Here is a 13,281-nt window from a genome sequence, read left to right on the forward strand (position 1 = left end):
AAGTTCCTGTGAAGTACATTTGACTAACAATTCGATCATAAAATAAAGTGCACAATGCAAAGTTACCCTCAGTAAAAGATATGTCTTCATTTTAAATTGAATTGAAAAAGAGAATTGTTTGCATATACTAAGGAAACTTAGAAGTAATCTGGAATTGTGTCATTTTATAAGTGTATAGAAATGAATAAAGACTTGCACTTTAGTTTTTGTTACCTGTAGGTTTTAAAACGAGAACAGTGTTACTGTTACAACCACGGATAGTTACACACATTTTCAATATATACAAGGCCACAGATATTCAAAAACAACAAGACCAAATAAATATGTGGCATTGACGTCTCCGAGAGCCTGTTTAAGATCAGACTTGCTTTATTATAAACAGCACCTAAAAATTTAAACCAGGGGTTTTGTGAACAGGGCATATTGGGATAAGCATTGAATGCAACGCAAGGTGGAACAAAATTGATCAAAATGAAGCCACAAATAAACAAAAGGTAAAGAAGAGAGAGGTATGGAAGAACAGATACGGTTGGATACTCAATGGCAAGATGGCCTAAGGGATGGGTGCCAATCACACACCCTTCGTTCCCTATAACTTTCAAGCGGAATTAACGTTCATGCTCCAAGGTATCGCGCACACAGGCACGCATCTCACATTTCAATGATAGATGACGCGTGCCAATTCCATGGCCGAAGGTTGAAGAGGATGCACCAATGTTCTTGTTTGTCATAACCCCGGGTTTAAACTGAGCATAATGAAACATTCAGGCTACGAGTTATTTTGCTGCTGAACCGACACACATAAACACCATTGCACGCCTTAGACCTTTTTGATTTGTTTGTGTGACATTACACCAGGGAATGAATCTCACGACGAGCGTAATTCGGAGTGTTCGGGAGCACTAGGATCACTTGTGGTATTGCAATGGAAATCGTAGTAATTTGCATTAGTTCGTCACGCGCACGTACGTGAGAAACGACACCAGCACTGCGGCGCGAGCCGTTCCACTCCGTGCATCCCCCCACCCCCCTTCCCCCACGGTGCAGCGACGGCTGTTACGGACCCTCTATCAAGCCGCACAAAAACTGAAGCCGAAACTACCGGACAAAGTTTTGTTTTCCCCCGCCGAGATCTCTCTCCCTCCCAAACAAGCACCTTGAAAATATGAGCGGTGCGCGCGAGAGAAGCAGCCGCCACTAGCCGTGGGTCGTGAGGGGCGAGCCGGCCGCTCAGACGCTCGTCTCGTACTCCACGAGCTCGTAGGCAAACGTAAGGTCCCGGTAGCGGATGGCCACCACCGTTGGGGTGGCGTACTCCAGCATGTTGATAGTCCTGCGAAGGCGGCGGTCCACGAAGTGCGCGTCCCATGCCGGGTACCGTTTCCTCTGCATGTCCACGCGGATGATGGGCCCCTCATGGCGCATCGGCCGCGGCGACGGGGGCGGCAGCGCGGGCCGCACCTGAAAGATGTCGGGCTCGCAGGCCCCGAGCGCCGACGTCCCCGGGGGGCCGTCGCGCTCGCCCCCGGCACGCGGCACCGTCGCCGCCCCTGCCGCGGCCGCTGCAGCGGCCTCGGCGGCCGCCGGCGGGATGGGGACGCCGTCGAGGACCTGGGCACAGCAGGAGAAGGGCAGCCCTCGGAACTTGCGGCCGTCCGGGTGCAGGAAGCCGTAGTAGAGCAGCATGAAGAGGGTGCCCAGGAAAAAGCTGGCAAAGACGGCGCAAAGGGCCGGGACCGCGAAGGCTTCCGTGGCCGCCCTGTCACGGTTAAAGTACCAGAGCAGGGTGAGGGCGAAGTTTTCGGTGGACACGAGCAGGTAGTACACAGCCATTCGCCGCTGTGACCGGCTCTCCTTGACGTTGAACCAGCAGAAGATGTAGACAATGCCCACCACCATGTTGAAGAGCACCTCCTCCCACTTCGACGTGCAAAAGTCCGTTTCGCCGTAGATGACCCAAAAGGTCATGACGCACCAGTGCACTGCCACGAAAATGCCAAAGTACACCTGAAAGATGGAGGCGAACAGGGCGAAGGAGAGCACGCGCGAGAGGATGGTCAAGGCCCTCCAGAAGATTTGCAGCATAGCACCTTTGTAGCTCATTCGGTTGCAGTCGTCCCGGGAATCCCGTAGCGCTTTGTGGTAGGCGGCGAGGACCCAGCTCAGGGACAGCAGAGAGACCGCTGTTGAGATGCCTACGCAAGGATTGGAGGACACGGCAAACGCTGGTGAGCGGTCGCGTGCACAAGCACGCCCACGAGCGCTACCGGGACGAACGGGCAACACCACCGACGTAGTTCTGCGGAAACATTGCGACCGGTTTGCGATAAAGGAGATTTTCTAAGCAATTGTAACGCCGATGCAATGAATAAAGAGGCGTTAAATTAATAACACTGGCATGAAAACATGAATATGTATTTATGGCGTGTACATTTGTACGTGGCGAATGAACAATGATAATTTCAGGACTGCAAAACAACAATTTCCCTTTGCACAAACTGGACATTGCTCTGATACGGAATCTGACATTCTATTCTAAAGAAAATAGTCTTATTAATGTCGAGGTCTCCACTCATAATTTCAAAAGCTTCGGCTTCCTTTAAATGGCAAAGTTGCACCTTTATCCATCGGGGCCAGGGCTGAGGAACTGAATACCATTCTCCTCTCCGCTCTGGAAAGGTCAAACGCAGAGATAAATGAATCTCCAAATGACAGGTTTATAAAAGTGCTTTGTTGGACTAAACACAAGATATTTTCGTGACCACCCAGGCACAGCAATCTAACATAGAACAATGATTATATTTAATATCCTGCGTCCGAAGCTCAGCAAACCGTGTGACCCGAGTTTGATTCCCGGCCAACGTTAACATTGGCAGCAAGTGATATCATAACCGGTCCTGCTCTCCCCTTCACCAACACGCACTGACCAGTGGGGTGAAGTATGGTTAAATATCCCCCCATGACCAACATGGTGTGGGGAGGTCTTCATCATTTGGTCGATGGGAATGGCTGGAATTTCTTTGTAAAAAATAAAATTCATAACTAAAACTAGCGATGAATGTAACTTTTTTTAAATAAAATATATTTCACGTGTTTAAAGAATACATACCAGTATTGTCTGCTTATTTATTTAGTTTGCTACTTATGTCCTTGAAAGCGACGATAACGATAATTTTATGTTATATCTTCTATAGTCCCGAGTCGAACGAGGAGCCATATCTAACCGAGGGAAAATCCTTCCCACTAAAACATTCTAGCAGTTCACCAGCATTGACTCCAGCGAGCCCGACTCTGCTGACGAGACAATTAATGCTCAAATCGGTCCAGGATTTGCTTGCGTTGAACCAATGCTGCCGTTAAACGTCACCCCAGGAGGCTGTCCGACTAATAGATTGTGCGAAAAACGTTTTGGTGATTTACGTAATGAGACATCCACGGGAACGAGGCGTTACCGTCTTAATTGTTGTGTTTCTAAGCGGTCGTGGTTGAGATTAACGCATACTGTATACACTTACTGTCATGAAAAGCGTAACATCATCATGGTCATCCCAACCAGACCCATCCCTCCCACTCTGCACTCATCCCACTCAGCGCAACCCCCACGCCACACCCTGCTCAGGATGTCACTTTTTTGCCTCTAATCTTAGGTTTCCGCTTTGTCTCACCGTCAGTCAGACTAATGGAAAGCCAAAGCCCCGTTGGGATGCCACTTCCGGGATTCTCAGCAGCACACTCAGAAAGAGCTATTTATAAACCGGGTCTGCGTAACCTTCCGGCCGAGCGACAGATGCAGCCAGACACGGGACAACCAATTCCTGCACTCGGTAAAACGGATTAATCACGGTTCGCGTGCACTTAGTCACGTGCCATCCATTAGGGCGGAGTGGGGTGGTGGGGGTTCTTACTATCGAGTCGTGGGATGCACGGATGTATTGTGTTCCCTTCTATCTTTCCAGGGGCCAACATTTCCAGGAATCGTCGTGCTTACGTGTCATCTCTAGCAAAGAATAACAGCCGACGATATTTATTGTGTCAATACTATTTGGATGAATCGGCGTTTGTTATTCAGAGGCCCACTCTGCAGTAATGAGTCCGATGCTTACGAATATCCTAAATTTAATTGATTTCAGTACAACAGCCTGGCCAGATCTGAACTTTCAATGGCAGCATTGTTTTATGTATCTGATATAGTTTTTATGAAAATTGTGATCAGAATAGCATGCAAAAAAATACCCCAAGCAACAGACTAATATATAAGTATAATACAAAAATTAACATCACAGGCAAGCGTCATGAGACATGACTTAACATGTATGTGAAAATGAATGTCAGTTGAATGTACAGTACTAAGCACCAAAGTGTAATGACGCAATGTTAAATTTTCTGATCACATGCGCACCAGTGAGATATTTGACACTGTTAATACTCGAGCTTTATCACTGACGAATTCAGGATAACAAGCCACAAACCCAACTGACTGCAGCGTTGGCACTTGTTGTCAGCACCTGTCAACATTGTATTTTCAACGGACCCAATTCAATAGATTGAGCATGTAAAAACTATTCACTGCTCTCAACGCATTGCATTTGCGTAGGTACCACTGCAAAGAGACCAGTGGTTGCGATAAATAATGTTCTGCAGTTGACTTATTTCCCTCATTAAAATGCAAATCAATTTATAACATTTTTGACATGCGTTTCTCTGGATTTTTTTGTTGTTATTCTGTCTCTCACTCTTCAAATAAACCTACCATTAAATTATAGACTGATCATTTCTTTGTCAGTGGACAAACGTACAAAATCAGCAGGGGATCAAATACTTTTTCCCTCACTGTATACGGCAACGGGTGCCTTAATCTGCCCGATTAGCACAGTAACGGTTCTTTGGCGGGGAGTGGGGGGCTGGCCGGGGCAGGGGCCGGCCTGCTGCCCCCCCCCCCCACTATACTCACACTGCACGGTCTCTGCGCGGTTGTGCTGCAGCATGATGCAGAGCTGCAGCACGAGCTGGGGTGCGCTCTCCAGGAAGCTCTCCACCAGGCGCAGGATGCTGGCGTCTGCGTACTCGTAGTTCATGGCCCACTCGAAGCGATGCTGGTAGTCCTTGCGCCGACGGCTCTGTATGCCCAGGTATATCACGCGAATGTACCTGCAGCCGGTGCCCACAACAAGTTATATTTGTTAAAAGAAAACGCAAGGACATTTGCGCATCGTCTGCGCTGGAGGGTTTCAGTGGGTTCACCTTCCGCCAAACCTCCCTGGTGAGTCGATAGATTGCATTGTGAAAAGATTCAGGGTTGCGATTATTTTGCAAGCGTCGCTTCTTTGATGCGATGGTGAACGTGGCTTGTCTCTCACAGCCGCAAGGGTCGCGTGAACCTATTGCACACAACATTACAAATACTTTAAATGATCATTTACTGCCCGTTGTGAATGAAGGTCTCCCCATGCCGTGTTGCTCATAGACGTTGCTTATAACCCTACTTCACCGTGCTGGTTCAGTGGCGGGTTTGTGAAGGGTGCGGTGGGTGGTCGGTTCAGATATCACTCGCCACTTACGCTAGCGGGGGCCAGGAATCAAACTCGGATCGATGGATTCATAGTGCAGTGAACGAACTTCGTGCCACCGTTCTACTCCATGCCACATATATGTAGTGCTTTTATTTCACGCGGACAGCTTTTTCTCCTGTGTCACTTTTTATTGAACAGAACTCCTCGCGGTCAACACCACGTGACTCCGTCGGAACTCTTCCGCTTGCGCTGCTCGCCCGCTTCGCTCATTCTGCTTTCTCTCAGCCTCTCCACTGCTAGCCTGCTCTCTCTCACTCTCTCAGCCTCTCCACTGCTAGCCTGCTCTCTCTCTCACTCTCTCAGCCTCTCCACTGCTAGCCTGCTCTCTCTCTCTCAGCCTCTCCACTGCTAGCCTGCTCTCTCTCTCTCACTCTCTTGCTCCGGCAGTACATACACTAAAATTGGAACGATACAGAGAAGATTAGCATGGCCCCTGCGCAAGGACTCTCAGCCTCTCCACTGCTAGCCTGCTCTCTCTCACTCTCTCAGCCTCTCCACTGCTAGCCTGCTCTCTCACTCTCCTCGCCTCTCCACTGCTAGCCTGTTACCGTACACTCTGCTAGGCTCTCCACTGCTAGCCTGTTACCGTACACTCTGCGAGCCTCTCCATTGCTAGCCTGCTCTCACTCTCCTAGCCTCTCCATTGCTAGCCTGCTCTCTCTCACTCTCCTAGCCTCTCTACTGCTAGCCTGCTCTCTCACTATCCTAGCCTCTCCACTGCTAGCCTGCTCTCTCACTCTCCTAGCCTCTCCACTGCTAGCCTGCTCTCTCACTCTCCTAGCCTCTCCACTGCTAGCCTGCTCTCTCACTCTCCTAGCCTCTCTACTGCTAGCCTGCTCTCTCTCTCCTAGCCTCTCTACTGCTAGCCTGCTCTCTCTCACTCTCCTAGCCTCTCTACTGCTAGCCTGCTCTCTCTCACTCTCCTAGCCTCTCTACTGCTAGCCTGCTATCTCTCACTCTGCTAGCCTCTCTACTGCTAGCCTGCTCTCTCTCACTCTCCTAGCCTCTCTACTGCTAGCCTGCTCTCTCACTCTCCTAGCCTCTCTACTGCTAGCCTTCCGCTATATACTCTGCTAGCTTCTCCACTACTAGCCTTCCGCTATACACTCTGCTAGCGTCTCCACTGCTAGCCTTCCGCTATACACTCTGCTAGCTTCTCCACTGCTAGCCTTCCGCTATACACTCTGCGAGCTTCTTCACTGCTAGCCTTCCGCTATATACTATGCTAGCTTCTCTACTGCTAGCCTTCGGCTATATATTCTGCTATCTTCTCTACTGCTAGCCTTTCTCCCCATCTCCAACCTCGCCCTTGCCTCCAGAGGGGGTTTAGCCGTCACCGCTGGAGAGGGCGAGGTGTGGAGACCGGGGCCTTGGACTTCTCTCGTCTCTCCTCTTGTCTTCACTCCGACCAACTCAACTCCCTCTCTCTCACACTCCCGTATTCACCCCCCTCCTTATTAACTCCTCATTAATTAAGCTGGCGACCTCCCGTCGCCTCACGCCCGTGGCTTCCGCCGTTATCGCCTCAATCTCCCGTCAGCCTGGCGCCTGTTCCGAGCCTGCATTTGCAGCCAGCCAATCACTGCTATGCATCTTAATTAGCCGTCTCCTTTCCGTTGCTCTCTCTCACCACACCTGTTCGTCCTGATGCGACCTCACGGTCCGTAACTCGCATATGCGTGCACACCGCTTGTAACCCCCCCCCCCGCGCGCGTTACTCCATGACATCACATCCCCCTGATGAAAAATCTAGCCGTCCCGGCTAGCCTTATAAACAACTAAGTAACGCGCGAATCTGTGACAGGTTGTAACAGCAAAACACAACAGCAACAAGAACAATATAAAAACAGCAATAAATACAGTGAGGGAAAAAAGTATTTGATCCCCTGCTGATTTTGTACGTTTGCCCACTGACAAAGAAATGATCAGTCTATAATTTTAATGGTATGTTTATTTGAACAGTGAGAGACAGGATAACAACAACAAAAACTGAAAAACGCATGTCAAAAAATTTATAAATTGATTTGCATTTTAATGAGGGGAATAAGTATTTGACCCCTCTGCAAAACATGACTTAGTACTTGGTGGCAAAACCCTTGTTGGCAATCACAGAGGTCAGACGTTTCTTGTAGTTGGCCACCAGGTTTGCATACATCTCAGGAGGGATTTTGTCCCACTCCTTTTTGCAGATCTTCTCCAAGTCATTAAGGTTTTGAGGCTGACGTTTGGCAACTCCCTCCACAGATTTTCTATGGGATTAAGGTCTGGAGACTGGCTAGGCCACTCCAGGACCTTAATGTGCTTCTTCTTGAGCCACTCCTTTGTTGCCTTGGCTGTGTGTTTTGGGTCATTGTCATGCTGGAATAACCATCCATGACCCATTATCAATGCCCTGGCTGAGGGAAGGAGGTTCTCACCCAAGATTTGACGGTACATGGCCCCGTCCATCGTCCCTTTGATGCGGTGAAGTTGTCCTGTCCCCTTAGCAGAAAAACACCCCCAAAGCATAATGTTTCCACCTCCATGTTTGACGGTGGGGATGGTGTTCTTGGGGTCATAAGCAGAATTCCTCCTCCTCCAAACACGGCGAGTTGAGTTGATGCCAAAGAGCTCCATTTTGGTCTCATCTGACCACAACACGTTCACCCAGTTGTCCTCTGAATCATTCAGATGTTCATTGGCAAACTTCAGACGGGCATGTATATGTGCTTTCTTGAGCAGGGGGACCTTGCCGGCGATGCAGGATTTCAGTCCTTCACGGCGTGTGTTACCAACTGTTTTCTTGGTGACTATGGTCCCAGCTGCCTTGAGGTCATTGACAATATCCTCCCGTGTAGGTCTGAGCTGATTCCTCACCGTTCTCATGATCATTGCAACTCCACTAGGTGAGATCTTGCATGGAGCCCCAGGCCGAGGGAGATTGATAGTTATTTTGTGTTTCTTCCATTTGCGAATAATCGCACCAACTGTTGTCACCTTCTCACCAAGCTGCTTGGCGATGGTCTTGTAGCCCATTCCAGCCTTGTGTAGGTCTACAATCTTGTCCCTGACATCCTTGGAGAGCTTTTTGGTCTTGGCCATGGTGGAGAGTTTGGAATCTGATTGATTGATTTCTTCTGTGAACAGGTGTCTTTTATACAGGTAACAAGCTGAGATTAGGAGCACTCCCTTTAAGAGTGTGCTAATCTCAGCTCGTTACCTGTGTAATAAAAGACTCCGTCAGGCACTGCTGGTCTCCTTTTGTCTTTTATTCAGGTTCTTCTCCGCACCCCACTGGCCTTCTCCCGGATCAGTGTCGTCTCGCGCACGCCCCGCGCACGCTCCCTCTTGCGTGCCACGCATGCTCTCGCGTGCCACGCACGCTCTCTCTCGCGTGCCACGCACGCTCTCTCGCGTGCCACGCACGCTCCTCCGTTAGCTCCTCTATTCCCGCACTCCGCACACCGCTGGCCGACAGCGTGCTGAGGTCCTTCGGCCACGTGGCCAATGGCGCGGATCTTTTCCTCACCACCCAACGTGGCTCAGCCTTTTAACTTCCCCGACTGCCCCGATCTCTTCCGGGCTTCCCCTTATATCCATTCCCCCCACGTGACCCTGACTCCCGCCTCCCGGATCGTCAGATCCGGCCTTCCCATACTACCTCGCTGGCTCCCCCCCATTGACCTCGCCTCCCATTGGAGCCGAGGTGAAAGGTGGCCCCTCCCACATGCCCCGCAGACCAGGCTCCGCCCCCCAATGCCCCGGGCCGCGTGATTGGACCAGAGGCCAGCAACAAGCCCATTTACGCTCGCATTACACCTGTATAAAAGACACCTTGGAGCCAGACATCTTTCTGATTGAGAGGGGGTCAAATACTTTTTCCCTCATTAAAATGCAAATCAATTTATAACATTTTTGAAATGCGTTTTTCTGGATTTTGTTGTTATTCTGTCTCTCACTGTTCAAATAGACCAACCATTAAAATTATGGACTGATCATTTCTTTGTGAGTGGGCAAACGTACAAAATCAGCAAGGGATCAAATACTTTTTTCCCTCACTGTACGCGTGTATATACAGGTGTGTGCAATGCAGTCTGTCTCTTTGAACGCTCCCGCATTCCTCAATGAAAAACAGTCCTCCATCAGCGGGTTCCTGTTGCCGGTCCGTCACCACAAACCAGGTCCCACACAGCCGGGGGAAAAGATGGCTCAGCGCTCGTCAGAGAGCCGTGTCTCCTTCTCAATGAACCGTGAGCCTCTTGTGGGTCCCGGTCGCGCCAAAACGAGCAACCCTGCTGCGGCTGGTCCTTCACCTCGGATTCCAATGGCCGGCCGGTTGACTCACCTTGCCTTAGTCGGCACGATTCTGTGGGCGAAAGGGAACCAGGCTCCTGAGGCGCGTCCGCTCGGGGCGGCGTGACAGGCTCGTCGGACGCATCTGACACAGGCCGTTTCGGGATGGGAGATGACGCATCATAATTCATGACGGGTGTACATACCACCAGCATTGCCCGAATTGAATACGAACGCACTTGGGTCAACGAACATCAATGACCTCTACCGGCCCTTTCCACGGGCGATGTAGTTTGGGTGACGTGCCCACCGGCACAATGGAGCCACACCTTGTCACCCTGGCGCCACAGATCGCATGAAGGTTGCGTACCCCGCAAGCACTCGTTGGCCGCCTGACGCCATGCCGAATTACTTATGGAGGCCTCACGAGCCTCCCTCAATTGCTCAAGGGTCACCTGCATGGGAACCGGCATGGCCGATGCCTTACCCGGTGGACGCACGCCCAATTTCATTAACGCCGCAGCCTCAGGCTCCCGCCCATACATCATATAGAAGGGTGAATACCCCATCGAGGCATGTGGGGCCAATCTGTAGGCGGCCAGAACGCTCGGGATGTGCAAATCCCAGTCGGTTTGTGCCGCATTAACTTGCTGACACAACATGGATGTCAAGGTTCGATGTAAGCACTCAACCATCCCGTCTGTCTGTGGGTGGTATGGGGAAGTCCGAATCTTTTTTGTGCTAAGGGAATCACACACTTCCTTTAAAAAAAATTACCCTGGTCAGTGAGTAATTGCTCTGGTGCACCCTTGTCCAGCACATACCCCTGCAGAAAGGTTATGGATGCCGCCGATTGGTCGACCAACGGCCACGCCATCTGCCACCGGGTGAGATTCTCAACCCCAAACAGCAAATATTTGTGCCCCCTCTGGGTAACGGGAAATGGACCCAAAATGTCCAATCCCACCAATTTGTTGACTCGAGAAACTGTTATGGACTGCAGCGGCACCGTGTACGGTTGCGCGGGCGCCTTCCGATGTGCACATTCAGGGCAAGCTTTAATGAACAAGTGCACATCATTGTCCATACCCGGCCAATAGAAATCTTTCTATAAAGTCAATGACGTTTTCTTAACTCCCAAATGCATCAATTTATCGTGCACAGTGTGTACAAGTTTGCCTCGCAGGCTTGTGGGCACAACAATGCAAACCCTTTGAAGCTCGACGTCCTAACGCAAGAGGAGTCCATCCACGAGCCATAAAAAGTGGCACTAAACTGACCCTGGCGTCCGGGAAGTCCGGCACCGCAACCTGAACAGGGAGAATTCCGCTACCTGCAGGGGTCCCCACTCATTGAGGTCGAGCCCCATAATGCGATCGTCTGGCGTGCGCACCTTGCCTATCTGGCCAATAACGGCCGCGGCGACCGTACCCAGGGCCATCTGTAATGGCGGCCCACATCGCGACGAGCCCGTAACGCACTTGCATGAGTCGGGTGGCGGCGGCAGGCGTGACAGCGCATCCGCGTTAATGTGGCGGGTCCCTTTCCTATACTCCAACGGGCCATTTGGCCGGAGGGTTGGTCCACACGCAGAGAGTAGCATGGTTAGATCGGACAAAGAAGTCCCTCCTGTAACAATATGGACGATACAACTGCATAAAGTGGACCATGGCTAGTAATACAATACCTCTGCTCAGCAGGGGACAAAACATGGCTGCCATATGCCAATACTCTCTCCACTTTGTCGATTACCTGGGACAAGACGGCGCCGATGCTCGTATCACTCGCGTCCGTGTCGAGGATGAACGTCCAATGCCACCAATTCATGTATTTTAGAAATCCGGGTAAACAAGCGGTGGTGCATTGGCTAGAACGTCACAAAGTGCTTCAAAGCAATCCTGCTGTGCTTTGCTCCAATTAAACTTGTGTCTCTTAGCTGTTAACTCATGGATCGGTTTCGCGTTCGTTGCGAAGTTCTTAACAAATCTGCGGTAGTACGAGGCAAAGCCCACAAAGCTGCAGACCTCCGACACTGATTTGGGGGTTGTCCACGTGCGCACACAGCTCGTCTTCTCCAGGTCAGTAGCGACTCCCGACGCGCTAACCACGTGACCCAATTACTTAACAGATGTCTGTAGCAAATTACATTTTTGTGGTTTGAATATCAATTTAGCGTCCCGCACCTGGGAGAAAACATAGCGCAGCCGCTGAAATAGTTCATCGAAATTTCGCCTGAAAACAATCACGTCTCTAAATAAATAAGACACGATTCCCATTGCAATCCCAACAAAACCAGTTCCATAAGGCGCTGAAAGGTGGCCGGCGTAGAGTGGAGTCCCATCGGAAATACATTGAAGTGATAAAACCCCTGCGGTGTACGAAAAGCCGACTTTGGTTTTGACTCCTCATCCAAAGGCAATTACCAAAATCCCAACAAAAGATCGAGGGTCGAGAAGAAACACGCACCGGACAAGGCGTCCAAAGAATCATCCATGCACGGAAGCGAATACACATCCGCCACAGAAACCTTATTAAGTTTTCAAAAATCCACACAAAATCGCAACGAGCCGTCACACTTTTTGACTAACACAATTGGCCAAGGGTGGCACAGTCGGGTTTTTTACAATCGGGTTTAATTGTCTTTTTATATTAAACCCGATCATCTGAGATTGGGAGAAATCCGGTTTAATTGGTTTAAATTGCAGAACCCGCACTTCTCAACGATGGGCTTCATCCATTCCAAGCAAAGGAACTCACTGGCGCCCACGATTGTGGAGAAGCTCGTGTTCATCAAGACCAACCTGCCCGCCGCATTCTACGACTACCCCGTGCCCGACGGCCCCGAGTAAGATAGCAGCACCGACGAGGAAGCAGCCTAAGCCTATCAGAGTTTAGTATTCATTAAACCAGGTTTTAATTCCCCGAAATCGGGTTTAATTGTATTAAAGAAAAAACCCGATGCCCGCCGCTGTAAAAATCGGGTTTTTTCCACCCATGCAATGGGCACCCCCCAAGGGCTGGTGGAGGGAGAAACAATGTCTTGCGCCAACATCTCGTCCACCGTCTGACGAATGCCATATTTTTCATGCGGGCTCATCCTGTGGGAGTTCAATCGAATCGGAGGTGCGTCCCCTGTATCAATATGATGCTGTAATAGGGTTGTCCGGCCTATATCGTATTTGCCGTCACTGAAAACATCCTTGAACTCATGCAAAAGCCGGCGAAGTCACACACGCTGCTCGGCTGTCAAATCCCGATTTTCCTCAAACAACCGCCGCAGCCACTCAGGTTCAGCAATCGCATACCGGTCGAGCCTGTACCAATCCCCCTGACATGCATGCCCTGTGTTCCGTACCCACGGCCGCCTTCCTGAATAACAATCGGAGTATGCCCTGCATTAACAACTTGAATAAAAGGGTCGCTATTCGCTTACACCACG

At 50.4% G+C, this 13,281-nt stretch overlaps 1 protein-coding gene and 1 pseudogene across 1 annotated transcript in view; one reads left to right on the plus strand and one right to left on the minus strand.

Annotated features, from left to right (window-relative positions):
- Positions 1-356: 356 nt before the first annotated feature.
- LOC144935783 (XK-related protein 6-like) overlaps positions 357-13,281 on the minus strand; it is a 55,484-nt gene continuing 42,559 nt past the window's right edge. The window contains exons 2-3 of the mRNA XM_078862526.1: positions 4,952-5,148; positions 357-2,195 (exon numbers count right to left, since the gene is read on the minus strand). Of these exons, the coding sequence (XP_078718652.1) occupies positions 1,231-2,195; positions 4,952-5,148 (1,162 nt within the window). The 3' untranslated portion in view covers positions 357-1,230. The remainder of the gene's footprint in view (positions 2,196-4,951; positions 5,149-13,281) is intronic.
- Positions 5,946-6,014, plus strand: LOC144935942 (U6 spliceosomal RNA; annotated as a pseudogene).

This window comes from Lampetra fluviatilis, chromosome 14 (genome assembly GCF_964198595.1).
Source record: "Lampetra fluviatilis chromosome 14, kcLamFluv1.1, whole genome shotgun sequence".
In the NCBI taxonomy this organism is placed as follows: domain Eukaryota; kingdom Metazoa; phylum Chordata; class Hyperoartia; order Petromyzontiformes; family Petromyzontidae; genus Lampetra; species Lampetra fluviatilis.